General features: G+C 32.2%; 3 protein-coding genes and 1 pseudogene across 3 annotated transcripts; 1 reads left to right on the plus strand and 3 right to left on the minus strand.

The window, feature by feature from the left end:
• Positions 1–2,462: 2,462 nt before the first annotated feature.
• LOC149032304 (uncharacterized) lies at positions 2,463–3,191 on the minus strand. Its single transcript, XM_089173377.1, has one exon. The coding sequence runs from the start codon at positions 3,189–3,191 to the stop codon at positions 2,463–2,465; it is 729 nt and encodes a 242-aa protein (XP_089029503.1).
• Positions 3,192–13,765: 10,574 nt separating this feature from the next.
• On the plus strand, positions 13,766–14,811 carry LOC149032305 (ATP-dependent DNA helicase PIF1-like). The gene is made up of 3 exons (XM_089173378.1): positions 13,766–14,152; positions 14,242–14,504; positions 14,595–14,811. Exons 1-3 carry the CDS (start codon positions 13,766–13,768, stop codon positions 14,809–14,811), a joined length of 867 nt encoding a protein of 288 aa, XP_089029504.1.
• Positions 14,812–16,105: 1,294 nt separating this feature from the next.
• On the minus strand, positions 16,106–17,091 carry LOC149032306 (protein FRG1-like; annotated as a pseudogene).
• A 15-nt stretch (positions 17,092–17,106) lies between these two features.
• On the minus strand, positions 17,107–18,130 carry LOC149032307 (uncharacterized). Its single transcript, XM_089173380.1, has 2 exons — positions 17,690–18,130; positions 17,107–17,337 (listed from the first exon to the last, which is right to left on the minus strand). Exon 1 carries the CDS (start codon positions 17,999–18,001, stop codon positions 17,696–17,698), a length of 306 nt encoding a protein of 101 aa, XP_089029506.1. The 5' UTR covers positions 18,002–18,130; the 3' UTR covers positions 17,107–17,337; positions 17,690–17,695.
• Between the last annotated feature and the right edge of the window lie 1,822 nt (positions 18,131–19,952).

Here is a 19,952-nt window from a genome sequence, read left to right on the forward strand (position 1 = left end):
TGCTGTTGTTCTAATTCTTTTCGCTCCGACTAATTTGGTTAATGCTTCAAATAGTTGACTTTCAAATTGTGTTCCTTGATCAGTTGTAATTGTAATAGGAGAACCAAATCTCGAAATCCACTGCGAATAGAATGTTGTTGCCACTGTATCTGCTGAGGTATCTGGCATTGGAATTGCTTCTGGCCATCGAGTAAACCTATCGATCATAGTTAGGCAGTATCTCATATTTTTAATCGTTGGTAATGGACCTATTATGTCTATGTGCACATGTTCGAAACGTCCTTGTGGTACTTCTATTTTCGACGGTACCTGTTTGTTATGACGGCTTATTTTGCACTTTTGGCATGCTAAACATGTACTTGACCATTCTGCGATATCTTTGTTCATCTTTGGCCACATGAAGCTTTTTCCTATAAGGTGTTTTGTTACTCTGCCGCTGGGATGTGACAAATTGTGTACGTTCTTAAAAATCTGCCTCCGTAAAGAGACTGGAACGTATGGTCTTATGCTTTTTCCTACTATGTCGCCATAAATGTATTTATCAGAGCTATCGAGGAAAATCTTCTGCAGGTTCCATTTTTCTTCTGCCAAAATATTCTTTAGTTCGTCATCCTCTTGTTGCTTTGCCATTAGCTCTTCTGTTGATACTAGGACTGGCATGTCTATGGTTTCCAGTCTTGACATAGCGTCAGCTGCCACATTGTCCTTTCCAGCAACGTAAACAATTTTGGAAGTAAACTGTCCTACGTAATCCAACTGTCTGGCTTGTCTTGGGCTTGCTTTGTCCGTATTTTGCTTAAAAGCGTATGACAGTGGTTTATGGTCAGTCTCTATTATTAATTCTCTTCCTTCGACAAAATACCTAAAAAACTTTAAACTTTTATAAATTGCTAATAATTCCCTATCATACACACTATATCTAATTTGCGCTTTTTCTAGTTTCCTTGAGAAATATCCTAGTGGTTCCCATTTGTTATCACAGAATTGTTCTAAAACTGCTCCAATTGCGTTATCGGAAGCATCAGTCTTTAATTTTAATATCGCTTTTTCTTTTGGGTATGCCAATAATGTTGCTGTGGCAATTGCTTCTTTGGCTTTTTTGAAAGCTTCTTCCGCTGCTTGATTCCATTCTACCAGTCTTTTGTCGTGCTTCTTGGCACCTACCATATATTTGTTAAGTGGATCAAGCCATTCTGCAGCCTTTGGTAAGAACCTCCTATAAAAATTCACTACCCCAAGGAAACGTCGCATATCTGAAACAGTCTTTGGTTTTGTATAGTTTTGTATAGCGTGGACTCGCTCATCCAACGGCGCTATACCCTTATTATCTATCTTATAACCTAAGTAGTTTACGCTATTTTGAAAAAAATTGCACTTTGAAATGTTTATTGTTAGTCCATATTGCCTAAGTCTATCGAATATTGCACGCAGATGTTTTTCATGGGATTCCTTATTTTTAGACGCTACAATTATGTCATCTATGTAACAGGCACAAAAATCTAATTTGCTTAATACTATGTTCATAAACCTTTGGAACGTTTGCGCCGCGTTACATAAACCGAAAGGCATCACTGTGTATTCGTACAGACCAAAAGGTGTGATTACCGCTGTTTTTTCTATATCTTCCTCAGCCAACGGAATTTGGTGATATGCTCTAGACAAGTCTATTGTAGAAAATATGTTACAGTCACGAAATTGTTGCGTGACGTCGTGTACATGTGGGATGGGGTACCTGTCTGGTACCGTAACGCTATTTAGTCGCCTATAATCTCCACATGGCCTCCATTCGCCGTTTTTCTTTGGTACCATATGCAGAGGGCTCGCCCATTGACTCTTGGACGGGCGACAGATTCCTTCGTTGACTAGTTGCTGAAATTCGGCTTGTGCGATTCGCAGTTTTTCCGGATTTAGCCTTCTTGCTCTCTCTGCTATTGGAGGACCTTTTGTGATTATATGATGTTTCACCGTGTGGCTGATGGGTTTCTTTGAGGTTGGTTTCGTTAAATCTGCGTACTCCCTAAAAAGTTCTAAATACGGACTATTACAGTTAATGGTCAAAATGGTTGGAACGTCAATACTTACTAATTCTGCTTTCCTAGAAAGCAATGTATTGCCGTCCAACAATTTTTTGTTTCTTAAATCAGGTAATAAATTATAAAAATGCAAGAAATCGGCGCCTATTATTGCTTTAGAAACATTCGCTATAATGAATCTCCATGAAAAATCTCGACGGAGTCCAAGATTTAAGTTTAAAAGTTTTTTTCCGTATGTGTCTATTTCTGCACCATTTGCCGCGTACAACTTACACGTATTGTCTTTGGTTTCACTTATCGAAGTACGTGGAATCACTGAGACGTCTGCACCAGTGTCTATCAGAAAACATGCTCCTGTTCTCCTATCATTTACCATGAGGCGCAGGTTTCTCGTCGCGTCGTCAACTGCCTCTATTTGAGACGCTTGCATTAGTTTTCCGAAGGCTTTCTTTTATCCGGGCCTGTCCACTTGCACGGGGGTCTGCACTTCCACGATTGTTCCGCGAATTTCCAGTGGTAATAACATAGGCCGTCATTGTTTCGGTGTCTGCTTGATGATCGGCTTCTACTTCGGGATCTTCCGCGGAAACTTCGGTACCTTCTTCTGCCGCGCATCAATTTTTCCATCTTCTCTGTTAGTTGCGCGATTTCCCGCTTGATTTCCGCTACCTCGCTGTTGGTTGTTGTTTGAGCGGTACTTCTTATTGGCGCTGCTTCAGTAATGGCGGCCGTTTCCGGCAGACGCTCTCTCCCGAGGATCTTGTCACCCATTTCCGCTAACTTTGCAGGTGACGTAACTTCGTCTGCAATGGCGAGGATCTCTTGTATCCTGGTTGGCATCCTTTGCATCCATAACGTTAGGAGCATTTTTTCGCTAACACTATCACCTGCTAGGCGTTTCATTTCTCTCCAAAGTTCGGACGGTTTTTTGTCTCCTAACTCAATTCCCATTAACAATCGCCTTAGCCGTTGTTCGTCGGATTTAGTTAGTCTGTGTATTAAGGCTTCCTTTAAATGTGTATACGTACATTGCTCGGGGGGGGATGCTAAGATGTCGTGTACCTCTCTTATCAGCGTGGTATCCAAATTCCTTAGCACCGCTGAAAACTTTACGGCATCCGATTTAACGTTGTACGCCGTGAATTCCTTTTCCAACATTACGAACCATAAATTTGGTTCCTCTTTCCAAAAAGCTGGAAGCGTTATATTTCTAAACTCACTGGCGTTGACTTCCTTTTGTGTCGGTATCGGCACGGGCCACGTTGGCTTCGCTGGTTGATTGTGCCATTGTTCTTCTTTTTATTATTTTTTCTATTTTAGTTTTTGTATTATTTTTTTATTTTTTTACGCGGACGTTCCCGGGTTTCGGCACCAATTTACTGTAGAGGGTTTCTCTATAGTAAAGATAATATTAGACTGAATTTGTTTTATGATCTTTATTGTTAGGATGCGACTTGCTTTTCTTTGTTGTACACTTCTCGACGGCTACGCACAGACTGTACTCGTCTGGTGACCACACTTGCTAGCGTGGTTCCCTAGCCTTCTAGTAACTTAGATGGCGCGACCATCGGTCGTACCGCTACACTGCTGGTTAAGCAGTTGCCCTCTGTCGGATGAGTTGTTAAGATCCGTCTGTAAGTAAATCTGCGTCTGTAATTCTTTGTATATTTGTATTTCTATCAGTTACTAGTTATATTTTATTTTTCTGTATCCATTATTATTTACTTTAATATATATTCTTGTCACTTATTTATTATTATATTATATATATTCATCATCTTATTATTTCTTTCTTATTTTCTATAACATCCCACTAAAAAGATTGTGTACAGTTGTCGTATTAATTGGATGAAAATTACAAATAAAATCTTAAATCCTAGTATGATAAACCGTATTTTTAGAAAAACGCGTTTAACATTTTTGTTTAAAATGGAACGAAATTGCTCATATAATGAACAACTATTCGATATTAAAAAATTTGTTTAAATTACAGCAGGAAATTTATTTTAGTTACGACTGTCTGATATTTCTGGGAAGTTCAAATGGACGACAAAATTCTGGACAACAAAAAACACGCTACGATTTGGTGAGAGAAAGAGAGAGATAGGGGGTAAGTTTTAATTATTAAATAATTAATTATTTTTAATAAATTATATTTATTTAACTTTTATCTTATATATAATATCTTCTGTATAACGAATTAAATTAGAAGCTCCAGCAGTATTTATTTATATTCGCTGTAGATTCATCAAACAAAAGTAGATCAAAATTGGTAAGGACCACTTCTTGAATGATTAAAAGATTGCTTCGATAACTAAAATTTATTAATTGAAGAGGAAATGTTTGTAAAGGATAATAATTTATCATTATTTCAGGTAAACGTAGCTGCTGACTTTTAAGCGAACATAAATATGTCTTTATTACCAATGAAAAGGATTAGAAATGCAAATTTTGTTAAATTTCAAAACAAAAATTTAAAAAATAAAAGCGATCATGAAAATATCTATAATTTTAATCGGAAAAGTATTATTACAATTCCTGAAGATAAACGAATTATACATTTTTTTAATTGGAGAGTTATGTTAAATGAAGAATATCACTTGATTTATACTGGAACCTCAAATTGGTAATTTAAAGAAATTAATTTATTTTAAAATAACTTGTAATTTCTTTCTCATTTATTTTTTTTTATATTTATTTTACATAGTGGAAACTTTATATACAGTCAGCCCATAAATAAAAGATTGACTGCCAAAAAAGTTGAATCAATGTTTAATAACATATATCATCTCAATGGAAAACTTGCAGATTGTTGGGAGGGTAAGATTTGGAAACTTTTTGAAAATTTTTGGCTAAAATGATAATTTAATTTTAATAGATGTTATTGTTTTATTTTAAAATTACCGATTTTTATTCGATTTAAATTTCAAAATGGTTTTTCCGAGGATTAGAAAAATGTAACAGATTCTTGGAAAGTATTGGTTAAGCGAGGTTTCTACAATGATTTTCATCAGTATACATTGAAATGTATGAAAAAAGCACGAACACCAAATGCCTTTGAATTCAAAGTACATTTTTGTTCTTTTTGTTGTCAAAAATGCAATAGCCCGATTCTAGAAGTTAAGAAAAATAGTAATTTATACAATAAAACTTATCTACCAAATTCAAAAGACTTACTTTCTTCTAATGTAATACACAATAAATATAATATCAATAATAATAATTTAGATAAGAAAAACCTAACAAAATATAAAAATATAAATGATAATCAATCGAGTCATTTTCTAAAAAAAAGAAAAGTAACATTTTAGAAGATAAATAGAATGCAATTGTTTCGAATCTGTTAAACAAAGATGTGCCTATAAAACATATTTTAAAATTATTAGAAATTTTGAATTTTGATAAAAATATTTTGTTGTCTAAACTAGAATGTAATGTTGCCAATAGCACCCAAGTACAAAATAACGAAATGATAAATATCTATGGAAGATCTAATGATGTGCCGCTACTAACAAAATCATCTAATTGCGCTAGGAGCAACGTAGGTAAATTGCATAGAACTTTAAAGATAGCTGTAAGAGAAGAACAAATACTAGCAACAGATTACAAGAGATAAATAATATGACCTTTACAACGATCAGATAGAGGAGATGCTGAAAGATTTGAAAGTAATGCTTATGCGAATAAACCTAGGATCGTATCTGACATGATATTGTCAAATAGAAAAATATTAGTGAAACGGTGTAAAAATCAGCAAGGAAGAGAAAAACTATTTTGTAATCTTATTTCTACAAGTTCTAGAGAATTCGAAGATTTCTCAGAATTTGTAGCAGATACAAACGAGAAAAATGAGGAAAATATGAAGTATCATACTAAAAGATTCAATAAAAGAAAAAGTGATAGTTCTTCTAATAATTCTAATTCTAGCATAGAGAAATCAAAACGGAAAAAACATGGGAATAAAACAGAGGTGGCAGTACACAATCTAGAAATACCACAAATAACAAAAAGATTTGTTGATACGAATCAGCCTGATACAATCAAAGAAGTTAGTAAAAATAGAACCAGTAATAACAATAATCAAATCATATCGGAACTAAAGCAGGACATTACATCAGAGAATTTGGACATTGTAAAAAGTCCTATTTTGGAAAATTACTATGATACGAATGCGAATAAAAATATAGTTAATGATAAATTAGTGCTTAGAACTGTTTTATATAATACAAGTGATAGTTATAAAAATGATCATCAATTAATATCCGACAAAGAGATTAGAAATGATAATAAAAATTATGAAAGTAAATATAATAAAAATGAAAGCTTTCCAGCTCCAAAAGGTAATGATATTCAAACTGAATTCAATAAAGATTTGTCTTTATTAGAATTAAAGAAACCTAAATTATTATCTAATTGGATACCACGAGTTATATTTGATTCTTCTTTAACTGATGGGTTCAGCTTGGTTTTTGAAGGACAATTGGTCAAGTATGTAAGGATTTTAAGGCATTTCATCTTATTAATGGATACACGACTTATATTATTTTCATTTATGTAGCGATGCTGGCCATGTAATTAATAAAAAGTTCAAATCTTCATCCCATTCATAAACGATTATCCCCAACATTAATCAAAGATACGAACAAAGATATTTATCAACTTTTTGGAAAATCGCATAATTCTAAAAACGGTAATATTAAAGGCATTTTAAGTTATGATTGTACTTACGCTTTTACATATAATGTTACAAATTTATATTATGTTTAGTTGTACCAACAAAATTATTGAAGTATTATTCCCGTGGATGTCCCTTGAATATAAATAAGTTTTGCAAAATGTGGAAATCATATCTAGAAGGTATTTAAATATTTGGTTACTACTAACATATAAATAAATGATTTTCTTCTTTTTTTTTGTGATTTACAATAAATAGTGAGTTTATGATATATATCATATATATCATGTACAACATTTTTAAGGTGATACAAATAAAGTAACAACTAGGCAAACAAATAAAATTACAAATAAATTGAATATTGCTACAAGATTAAGAGGACGCAAGACATACCCACCATTAAATTATCGGACTGGTAAAAAAGTATTTTATTATTACGCTATTTTAACACTTATTGTTAGTTAACCGCGTGTGCTATAGCTAACTGCATGCTGTTCATCGTGCATTTTTGACGAGAACTAGTAATCCAACGTGACTGGATCTTGACTGCTATTTTAATAATATAAAATATATTGTTTATTTAAAAAATAAATCATATATTGTGTGTATTACTATTAATAGGAGAACGTGTCGATTCTAAACAAAGAAAAGCAGTCTACACAAAAAGCAACACTCTGAAGTGTTCTAAAGATGCTAATACTTCACGTAAAATGATGGTAAGATATTTTATATAATTAGATTTATAAAGATTTAAGCATACATTATAAATAATAGTTTTTCTATGAAGTATTTTTACTGTGCATCTCTCGGTTATATTCTACATTAATTATATTAACAGTTACATACTTAATAATTTATATATTTTTAAGGAAAAAAAGAAAAGATAAGTAAATCACTTAAAAATCCTAAATCTTCGAAAATCTTAAAACAAAAAAAGGCAAGCAATGCATCTAAACATGAAAATTTCAAGGTGTGTGTAAATAATGTTTAAATAATTATATTATATAGGATTATATTATATTATATATATTATATATTATATATTATATATTATACAGAATTAAAAAGGATCAGTTATATTTTAAAGTCTTATAATACTTATCAAAAGAGAGAGGAATAGAAAATGTCTAATTAATAGGATTTTAAAATCAACCCTTTTGGTGCAAATAAAATTGTATTATTTATATCGTAAGTAGATCTGGTGAAAACATATTGAATTTTTACTTGAAATTTGCTTAAAAATTTCTTAGTTATAGGTTGTCAAAATAAATTATTAATAATTAAAAATGATTTTGCTAATGCAAACTTTGTATAATTCATGAATATTTAATACATATTCTTTTCATTCGCGATGCAATTCTAACATTTACGGATTATAAATTGACATATACTTTCAAATATTCCTAGAACTAGTGTATTTTTAAGCCAATTTTTCTGCGTAAACTCATTGTTACTTAGAGACTCCCTTATAGTATCAAAAGCTTATAAATAATAAAAGTGAATTTACAACAAAAGGGTTGATTTTAGGACCTATGTTAATTAGTCATGTTTTATTCATCTCGATGAGTACTTTAAACCCTTAATATAATAATCTCATTTTTTATAACCTTATGTTTTTAACAAGTTTGTTTGTTCATAACAAAATCTTAAATTTTGTCTATTTTTTTTTTTCTATTCTAAATAAACTAATAAAAAATCCTAAGACATCAAGTATCTTGAAAGCAAAAAAATGCAAGTAGCAAATATAAATATGCCAATTTTACTGTATTTAAATAATGTGTAAATAATTATATGTACAAACAAAAATTGTTTGTTTATAACAATTTCTAAAATATTGTCTTTATGTTTTTATTTTTATTTTGAATGCATAAACATTTTTGCTTACAGTTACAGCCACGTATAGTTTTAAAAAGAGTTAGAGTATCTTCGCCTAGATACAAATTACGATCAAATTATAGGAATAAAGTGAACAAATAAAGTGCTGCTGTACTTTAGTTAGATAAACGTTACAAGTAAGATTCATAAAAATTTAATCTTAAAAGTTTAGTTCTAAATTTAAAAATGTATTAAACATATTTCATTTTTATTTCAGATGTGATAACAAATGTTAATCATTTCATTAAAAAAAAAACCTGAAGTAGATTTACCGTAAAAATGTATCTCAGGTAGATGATATTTTATTTAACGGTAATAGACATATTTTTTCAATGTAAACTCTCATATTAGACACTCATTTCTCAAATTAATTAACTCCATATAATACAAAATACAGAAAATTAACTAAATTACATATTTTGTTATTTTTCATAGTGTTAAGAAAATTTATTTTAAATTTGAAAAACGAAGTGTATTTATAAATTATTTACAATCGCCAGACATCGTGCCCAGAAATTATTCCTATCTAGTGTAAATTGTTTGATACTTTGATATTTATAATACATTAACAATTTATCTTGTAATCTAACATATGTTATATTCAATAAATATTTGTTTAATTTGTTTAATTAAAATTACCGTCCTCACGTCTAATCGAGACTTTTTTGTTTAGTTAAATTTTATAATCTTATCGTCGCTTCTTAATAATTTTTAATTCTATTCCTCTATTTTTATATGGAATTTTTTTTGGTATCATTTATTTTGTGTCAATTTTTGTTTTATACAATATATAAATTTTAATTTCATTTATTTTATATCTTCAACGAATTAGCGGAACACAACAAATTGAAAAAACTACACTTTTATTACAATAAATTAGAAACATTTAATATAAAAAGTAACATACATCAGCATCCATAAAAAGACTGAATACAATACTATTTATGCTATATTACATTAATACAAATCATACGTACATGTGTGAAAAATGTGTATTATAAATTAATTTTCAATCAAATATATTTATTTTCTTTACCCTTTCGCTACGGACGTATTCTGCGATGCGCTACTCTCGCTGAGCGAGCCGCCACACCAAAAGTGTGCATTTACGAAACAACTGTAATCGTCTGTGATACGTTTAAAGATGCGATTTCATGCTGACGCTTGACGCTAACTTTTAGCGTAAAATTTGATCACAAATTCTTCATTTGAATACATTAAACGCCAATATTTATTAAAATAAATTTTTTTTTACCATTCAATGTCTGAGATACTTCAACACAATTTAATTTCTGCGCGTGAAATTTTACCATTCATTGAATTTTTTCGAACTTCATTTGAAGCTTTATCTATAAAACTAGCAATTTTTGTTTATTTAACACGTTCATGCCAGCGCGTACCACCGGTGGTCCACCTTGGTCTAGGTTATAAACAAGCAAAAATCACGCGCCGCCAGATGAAGCGCATCTTAGATTCGAGTGCCACCCCACAGCGCAGACACTGAAAATCGGCGCCGGCGTCAATGTGTTAAACCTTTTAACATTATTAAATAAAATTTACTAGTCGCATGATTGCGAATAACTGTTAACTCCGCAGTGATTGTTGCTTTGCAGAGTGAGCATTGAGATTTTAATTTGTTAGAATGAGGCAGGAGCCACGAACAAAAATCCGGATTACTAGGCCACTCCTTATAGAACTTTTGTGGCCGCCGTGTGCTTTGTTTTTTTAATTGCGCAGGAGATGTGTTATCTGTCATTGTAAATATAATCAATAAAAAATACAAAAGATAAATAAAAACTTGAATAATTAAAGAAGTGTTACAAAATATGTTTCCAAATTAGTTTTAAAAATATGTCTAAAAATTAATAATAGATATAAAAATGTACTCTTCTCTTTTAGCAGCAAAACTAAACGTTCGTTATTACCTAGGGAATAAATTTTTACCTTAAAATAAAACTTGTATAGTTGAATACATAAAATGATCAGGTCATATTTTTTACTATGAACTTCTTCATTAGATGATGTTACAGCAGTAATAATCTGCATAACATAATTAATTTATAGCATTAAATGACTGAATAAATAGACTAATAATTAAATTGTTGAAAAAAATTATAGGACTATATTCAATTTTAAGGATATGTTTATCCTTTAAAAATTACCTGGATTAATAATTATCAAATATTTACCTGGTCCATTTTTAACATACTTTTTTTTGTGCGATCTTACGTGATGTCATTATACGTTTACATAGATTTATATAGACTTACTGTAATAATAGTAGATTCTGTAGCGGGTATTTTATCTGTTCTATTTGTCCTTTCTGTCCTATCTGTCCTATCTGTTCAATCGTTTCTATCTGTTCACTCAGTTCTATATGTTGAAGAAGTCGCCCTGTTCTAAGTGTTAAGACTAAAATGACAGAATAAATAGAATACTAATTAAATAGTTGACAAAAATTCAAAGACTTAATTGAATTTCGAGAATATGTTTATCTTTTAAAAATTACCTGGATTAATAATTTTAAAATATTTACCTGGTAAATTAGTAACTTTTTTTGTCGTGTGATCTTCTGTGACGTCAAAATGTTAGAAATATGTTTAGAAATGTAAAAACTGTAAAAGTAAAAACTGAAAAAATGTAAAATCTGTAAAATGTAAATCTATAAATAAGAGAGAAAAAGGTTTGGATGTTATCGCTGTTATTGCTGGTATGCAAATGCTGCTATGCTGCTATGCTGCTATCTTTTGCAATTTTTCCCACCGTTTTTTCAGTTTTCTTCTGTCTTCTTGCTTCTTTGCTTCTTTTCTTTATATCTTCATATTTTCTTCGTGTCTTCTGTTTTCACGTTAGCTGTTTAAGGGGACATTCCACCTGAAGCACCCAAAAAAAGGCTATTTTCGTGAATTTTTTCTAAGAAAACTATAAAAGATACAGATATAAAAGTTATTGGGTTTGTTAAATTGAGTCTTAAACTACATAAATAAATTTTTGTTTTTTCATTTTAATTAATTTTTTATTGCATAAACAGTAGTTTAAAAAAACACCTCAAAACTTTAGTGCTTTGGTAGCTCCATCAGAACTTGAGAATGGCTTACCTGAAACATAAAAGTAAAATGGTTTTATATTCTGTATGACTTCAGCTACAAAGTGACAGTAATATATAAAAATTTTATCAATAAATAAAAAAATGGTGGACAAATTACAAAAAAAGCGTAAATTTGACCTTTTTTTTTCATTTTTTTTGACTAAAAATAACTAGTAAAAATTAAAATATAAGAAAAAACTCTCCGTCACTTTTTTACAGCTCATGTGTAGAATATGTGGATTTAATTTTATAAGAATCGGCTTACTGGTTCGTGAGATACGATGGAGCTAGTATTTCAAAACGTAGTTTCGAGAAAAACGCGTTTAAAGTTTTTTTTACTCAAAATCGTGAAAAATTCTTACCTAAACTTCATCTGCGATGCCTGGACCGTACAATAGACCTTCTTCTTGTTCATATTCTTCCATTTCTTCCAGTCTTGCTTTCTTCCACTTTGATCTGGCATCTTTTGAGCACTCAGAGCTTCGACGGTTCGCAAATTCGATACGTCGGTCGTCGCGTCTTTTAGCAAAGTCGATCGCTCCGGCCCAAGTTTCATGCCCATCGTTTTCTTTATCTTCATCACTGTTCGGAATCCTTCGTTGAAGATACATGCCGAGACTTTGCACGCAATTTCAACAACTTTTTTGCCGTTAAACATGTGTTTAGGTGCCATGTGCCTTAGATTTGAGGTACTTTCACCAGTCGATGGAACACTTAGAATGCTTCGGCTTGGTATCAGTCAAAATTTTGTGGTAGTATCCTGCCCAAATCTCGTTACGCTTATCCTATAAAGAATTCAAATTTCTTCTGACTGCTAAACCGTAGATCTCTGAGAGTTCTTTTATCAATTTGATTGTAAATTTTTAGTTTTTACTTTAGGAACTTTTTTCACAACAGTCGTTTTTCTCTTCACTACTGTTTTTGCTACGGTTCTTTTTTTTTGCGGTTAGGCGTTATTCTTTTAAATTTTCTTCTTTTGTATGAGAGTTTTTCTTGCCTTATTAGCGCGCTTAAAAATACGTTTCGCCACATGCGAAATACACTTCAACTTTTTAACAATGAAATCTTCACCGTATGGATGATAATAAAGCAGCATTTTAAAAGTCTTGGAGTCTCCGTAGCTGATATAAGAACCGGGCGCGCCGAACGCTCAGTAGAGCGGTCCGAGATAGTAACGTTCAGGCAGCAAAAAAATGTAGTTAGAAACATCGGATCTTTTTGAAATTTTATCACAATATTTCTAAATATATATACATTCGAAAAATGTAAAAAAAAATTCGAATTTTTTTAAAATTGCAAGGTGGAACGTCCCCTTAACTGACTCGTTTGTAAAATTTGATGAGTAAAAAAAAGGTCATAAACTTTCAGACTCATGTGTTCTATTGGGCTGTGGTAGTTTATAGTATATATGACTTGTGACTGTGTGACAGCAGTGGGGTGGGGGAAATAGGAGGCGCGTGACGCTGACCAAACAAACAACTTCGAGACATATCGATAAAATTAGGTACATATCGAATAATATCGATTAATATCGAATTATCGTAAAATCGAAAACTATCGTACAGGTTAAATTTTGGATTGTACAAGGTTTTAAATTATGTGACGCGTACGATAATTATCGTACGAATGGGATCACTAGTCACCGCCCGTACGTAGCGAGCGTCAGGCGTTGGGTGACTATAGTCACCGCCCGTTGCGAAAGGTATAATATATATACGAATATATATATATTTGCACAACAAATTAATACATTCGCAATCGGCATTTGTTGAATAAAATATTTTGCTGGAGATATACTGTATACAAAAACTTGAAATATATACCATTAAATTAAGATTATAAATTGGTAATAAAATACATTATTACAATTCTATATTAAATACTATTACATTATACAAAAATGGCATTGCATTGGCCGTTGCATCATCGGGCATTGCGGCAACTTTATTGGATGGAGGCAGAACAGCTCATTCAGTATTTAAGCTACCACTAAATATTCAAAATAACCCTGACGCAGTGTGCAACATAAAAAAACAATCGTCCATAGCCGCAGTGCTGAAACAGTGTAAAATTATCATCTGGGATGAATGTACCATGGCACACAAACATTCGCTTGAGGCGTTGAACAGGACATTGAAAGATATTAAAAACAACGACAAACTATTTGGTGGCACTTTGTTAGTCCTTTCAGGTGACTTCAGACAAACACTTCCCGTCATTCCACATTCAACATACGCTGATGAAATCTACGCCTGCTTAAAATCATCGCCATTGTGGCGTAATGGTAAAAAAGTACAGCTGAAAGTAAATATGCGCGTTCAAATGCTTCAAGATCCATCCGCTGAAACATTTTCAAAACAACTTTTAGATATCAGCGATGGAAAAGTCACTATAGAGGAAACTGGATGCGTAAAATTACCGACTGATTTCTGCACAATCATTGAATCGCAAGATGCTCTCATTGAACAAATATTTTCCAAAGTACACACGAATTACATAAATCTCGAGTGGCCTGCAGAAAGAGCAATTTTAGCAGCGAAAATGTGGACGTTGATATTTTAAATCTGAAGATACAACAGTTATTGCCAGGGGACTTAGTATCATATAAATCTATTGATACAGTTTGCGATGCCACTGAAGCTGTAAATTTTCCCACAGAATTTTTGAACTCACTGGATTTGCCAGGCATGCCACCGCATAACTTACAATTGAAGGTTGGATCTGCAATTATTCTACTTCGTAATTTGAACCCGTTACGGCTGTGCAACGGTACGCGATTAGTCATTAAAAAATTAATGAAAAACGTTATCAAAGCTATCATTTTAAATGGCAAGTTTTGAGGTGAAAATATATTAATACCACGAATACCTATTATACCCACAAATGTGCCAATTGAATTTAAGCGTATTCAATTTCCGATTAGATTGGCATTTGCAATAACTATTAATAAATCCCAAGGCCAAAGAATGTCTGTTTGTGGCTTAGATTTGAGCACACCATGTTTTTCACACGGACAATTATACGTTGCATGTTCTCGAATGGGTAAACCATCAAGTTTGTTTGTATTAGCTAAAGACGGGCTAACAAAAAATATTGTTCACGCTGTAGCATTAGGAGAATTATATTATGTAATGAATTAATGATATAAATAATTATTACTTAAAATAAATAATAATAAATCTAAAAAATTAATGTTTGGTGTTTTGTTATTTTTATATTTCCTCATCGTTCACAGCACTCCATGCCTTTTTCACTCATATACGACATCCTTACACACTTCCAATAAGTTAGTTATTTTTTTTCTACACTAGAAATTCTCTAGAAATTATTTACATGGCAAAACAACGTTTTCCGGGTCAGCTAGTAATATTGTAAAGCTGTTGACTACATGTGTTAATGTAAATATTGGGTTGCTTAAAAAATTTGTATCAATTTATATTTTTAATGTACATGTTATATGTACATAATACTATGGCATTAGGCCGCTTTAATTTTGAAAGTGATCTAACATAAGTCCATTTTTCATAATAAATTGCTCATTTATTTCAAAATTGACTCCAATTTATGGATAACTTAAAGATATAATTACTGAATGGCCTACTCAAATATTGTATTACAATTTTAATGTATACATGTAGGAACTTTTATTTAGGGTGAGAGGTGCGAGGTGAACATACACTCAGTTTAATCCTACTAATAAGATTTATTTAAAACAGGTATTAGAAAAAGTACAATAATAGTTTCACAATCTTACGGTTACAACTTAGATGAGCGACTGTATTCTTACAACTGATAACGACTTATAATACAACTGCGACTGATGACTACCTACGGCTACGACTACGACTGCGACTACTGCCACGACTACTGCTACGACTACTGCTATAACTATTGCTAACTTCTTATTTCTTTCCACGTATTTTATATCAGAAATGACCTACACCCCTTGGGAGAGAAAAGGAGCTTACGAATCTTATTGACAAATAGCATAAGGATCCACCCCCATAGTCCACCGACGGGTACAGCCTATGGTTTTTGGTAGTGGGAACTATGCATAAAGAAACTTGATCTAGAACATCGGAATGTTATCTTTTTTTATGGTATCGCATATGTTTACATAGGAATCCGAAATTCTTCAAAGGGTCCCGACACTGCACAAAGGGTTTTTATTGCACCAATACATCCCGATAATTCTTAGGTTTGTTTATGGTTTTATGGCCTCTCTAATCTTTCCTTGTAGTTTCTGAATAGAGTTTTCTTTTCCAAAAAATAAAATTTAAAGAAAAGAACTGTATACTAGTTTTTTGTCTACATCTGCGACACTTAAAACTCTCCTACATACATAATGTATAAATATGTATATATAGTATACTGAACAGAATTTGTATCTAGGCAACCTAAAAATATGTATATTACCATTTTAATACAAATAATCTATTTGCAATAACGTTTAGCTTTCATTTTACTCCTTCGATCTAGTAAAGTTTCATGTAAATTTCCTTTCATTTTAGCTTTTCAATCAGAAGGCAGATCGATCTTCTTTATTTATTCTTAGTTTTCTATCTTGAAATTTTGGAAATTTACGTCTGTAACATAATGAAACATTTATTAGACTATTTATTATATTAATATTTATATAGATATATTAATTATATGAAAATAATGTTATTATACTTACGCATAGTTTACTTCTACATCAGCAAAATAACCAACTTCTTCTTTTAGAATATCTAGATATTAGGTTTATTGTCACGTTCTATAATACTTCTTATAGTAAAATATTCTGATAAACTTGCTATTTTACTTTGGCAAATAACATCGTCCTCATCAGATACAGAAATTAAATTTTCTATCATATTACTTAATATAGCAAGTTTGTCACCCTAAAAAAAATTTAATAAATAATAATACGTTACATATTAAAAGAAAAAATGATATTTATTTGAGTTATTATTTGTCAGAAAAGTTACTTTAAAAATTGGTTTCCATTGTTGTTCAAAAACACCTATTGCATCACTACGTCGAACAACAAGACCATTTTTGTCAACACCAAGATATTTACCATAACCGGATTTTAACGCTATTAAATTGTCGCTTATACAAAGTGCTGTTAAGATTTCTTCGGGACTAGGGCCTTCGCCATTTGCGTGAGGAGCACTAAGCGTAAAAAGCTCATTATCAAGAGCTTTTATGTAGGTTTGTTTTTCAAACTCAATGGCTACTGTACCAGCTATTTCTTTGATACTATTAGTCTTCCACCAACCACCTATTAAAAAAGAAATGATCTTTTTAAATATACCTTTATCCCTATATATAATAACAACTTATTAGGGCCTTGAGTAAGTTCTCGCTGTTAAAAAAAATAAAAACTTTATTTAAAATATAAGGAACAAAAACGTTTTATTAAAAGTATTACCCATCCCTTAAGGGGACCTTCTACTCTGAGCACCTAAAAAAAAGGCTATTTTCGCGAATTTTTTTCCAAGAAAACTATAAAAGATATCGATCTAAAAGTTGTTGGATTTGTTAAATTGAGTCTTAAACTATATAAATGAATTTTTATTTTTTCATTTTAATTAATTTTTTATTGCAAAAACAGTAGTATAAAAAAACACCTTAAAACTTTAGTGCTTTGGTAGCTCCATCAGAACTTGAGAATGGCTTACCTGAAACATAAAAGTAAAATGGTTTTATATTCTGTATGACTTCAGCTACAAAGTGACAGTTTTATATAAAAATTTTATCAATAAATAAAAAAATGGTGGACAAATTACAAAAAAAACGTAAATTTGACCTTTTTTTTTATTGTTTTTGACTAAAAATAAATAGTAAAAATTAAAATATAAGAAAAAACTCTCCGTCACTTTGTTACAGCTCATGTATAGAATATGTGGATTAAATTTTATAAGAATCGGTTTACTGGTTCGTGAGATACGATGGAGCTAGTATTTCAAAACATAGTTTCGAGATAAACGCGTTTAAAGTTTTTTTCTACTCAAAATCGTTAAAAATTCTTACCTAAACTTAATCTGCGATGCCTGGACCGTACAATAGACCTTCTTCTTGTTCATATTCTTCAATTTCTTCCAGTCTTGCCTTCTTCCACTTTGATCTGGTATCTTTTGAGCACTCAGAGCTTCGACGGTTCGCAGATTCGATACGTCGGTCGTCGCGTCTTTTAGCAAAGTCGATCGCTCCTGGCCCAAGTTTCATGCCCATCGTTTCCATTATCTTCATCACTGTTTGAAATCCTTCGTTAAAGATACATGCTGAAACTTTGCACGCAATTTCAACAACTTTTTTGCCGTTAAACAGGTGTTTAGGTGCCATGTTCCATACGCAGTTATTAAAGCTTTCATTATTATTCTGCGTATGTCCACCTAAACATCTTTCCAGCAGTTCTGTCTTAGTCAGATCCTCATAAATAGGCTTTAGCACTTTCTGTACATTTTTAGAAAGTGCCGGAGGATGCTTGTATTTTTGCTTCAGTGCCTTAGTTTTGAGGTACTTACACCAGTCGATGGAACACGTATGGTAATTATTATTATCTTTTTTTCTTTTTTATGAATCGTGAGATATTATGATCCCTTTCTATTTGTAAGGAAAGATACAGTCTCCGTCGAAAGTGTACGAACAAGTTGAAATGAAAATAAATTAAAATGCAAACAAACTTTGAAAAGGGTTGAGAACATGGGAATCTGTTATTTTATAAAATTCAACTTCAATGATCAATTAAACATTTCTCATTTCTTTTTCTTTTTATGAAATAAAAATGTTTCCTTATCGAAGATATTAGAATGAGAATTGAAATGAAAATAATAAGGGAAGTGTAAACACAACGCGGAAAAGGAAGAGGAAGAAGAAGAATATGAAGAAGAAGTTGGGGTAGGGGTTGGTAAAGGTGAAAAGTTGGGGTGGAGTTATTCTTTTATTTATTTTTTTTTTTTTTTTTTTTCAAGTCGAGTGATATTAATAATTTCCCATACAAAGTTTGAAAACAGGCCCTTGGATGGCCAATCGCCGGGCAAAGGATGACAACTAACGGCCGATCATTGACGTTTTCTAATAGCCCATAGAGGGCTCAATATCCAAATGATAACCCCGGCCCATTAATGGTAATTGATCATTGGCCGATTAATAATAGTTGATCATCGGCCCATTACCGGCAGTTATTATCGGCCCATTACCGGCATTTATTATTGGCCCATTACCGGCAGTTATTATCGGCCCATTACCGGCATTTATTATCGGCCCATTACCGGCATTTATTATCGGCCCATTACCGGCATTTATTATCGGCCCATTACCGGCATTTATTATCGGCCCATTACCGGCATTTATTATCGGCCCATTACCGGCATTTATTATCGGCCCATTACCGGCATTTATTATCGGCCCATTACCGGCATTTATTATCGGCCCATTACCGGCATTTATTATCGGCCCATTACCGGCAGTTATTATCGGCCCATTACCGGCATTTATTATCGGCCCATTACCGGCATTTATTATCGGCCCATTACCGGCATTTATTATCGGCCCATTACCGGCATTTATTATCGGCCCATTACCGGCATTTATTATCGGCCCATTACCGGCATTTATTATCGGCCCATTAATGGTAGTTGATCATTGGCCGATTAATGGGCCCAGCAATGGGCCACGTTTTATTCAAATTATTAGCCCATTAACATCATCATAATTTAATAATCTATATATCATCATCTTCAGACAGTTATATATTTCTCTATGTCTGATCCCCCGAAAAATATACCTGACAATACGAAGGATTATACAGATTACAATAAAAAAAACTGCTTGAATAAACAATGAAAGAGAAAGGGATTGAACAAGATAAGAGTCGTCCGTGCGCGCCGAACGCTCAGGAAAGCGGTCCGAGGTAGTTACGTTCAGGCACCAAAAATGTAGTTAGAGACATCGGATCTTTTTGAAATTTTAACACAATATTTCTACATATATATCCATTCGAAAAATGTAAAAAAAAAAAAAAAAAATTTTTTTAAATTGCAGAGTAGAAGGTCCCCTTAAGACCACTTTCTTCCATCTTTCTGGCAGTATATGAATTCCGTATTGGAAAAACGACATGTCTTTTGAGGCTATCCAAGAATCGACCCATTTTTTAGCTTCTTGGTAAGAATGAAGACGCTGCTAAGTCATGCTAACGTCAGCTAAGCCATGTGGCATCGAACGGAATAGGTGAAAATCAGAAGGGGCTATGTCAGGTGAATTCGGCGGGTGGGGTAGAACTTCTCATCGAGCG

The sequence above is a fragment of the Polistes dominula genome, unplaced genomic scaffold (genome assembly GCF_049000335.1).
Source record: "Polistes dominula isolate Pdom_NZ unplaced genomic scaffold, Pdom_raw_medaka contig_386, whole genome shotgun sequence".
Lineage (NCBI taxonomy): Eukaryota > Metazoa > Arthropoda > Insecta > Hymenoptera > Vespidae > Polistes > Polistes dominula.

Excerpts from the sequence above, each read along its gene's own strand:
- LOC149032304 (XM_089173377.1), bottom strand. The coding sequence starts at position 3,191 with ATGTTGGAAAAGGAATTCACGGCGTACAACGTTAAATCGGATGCCGTA.
- LOC149032305 (XM_089173378.1), top strand. The coding sequence starts at position 13,766 with ATGGCACACAAACATTCGCTTGAGGCGTTGAACAGGACATTGAAAGAT. Across the intron at positions 14,153-14,241 it reads TTGAACAAATATTTTCCAAA|ATACAACAGTTATTGCCAGG; the intron begins GTACACACGAAT and ends TTAAATCTGAAG. Across the intron at positions 14,505-14,594 it reads GCTATCATTTTAAATGGCAA|ATTGGCATTTGCAATAACTA; the intron begins GTTTTGAGGTGA and ends ATTTCCGATTAG.
- LOC149032307 (XM_089173380.1), bottom strand. The coding sequence starts at position 18,001 with ATGGCACCTAAACACCTGTTTAACGGCAAAAAAGTTGTTGAAATTGCG.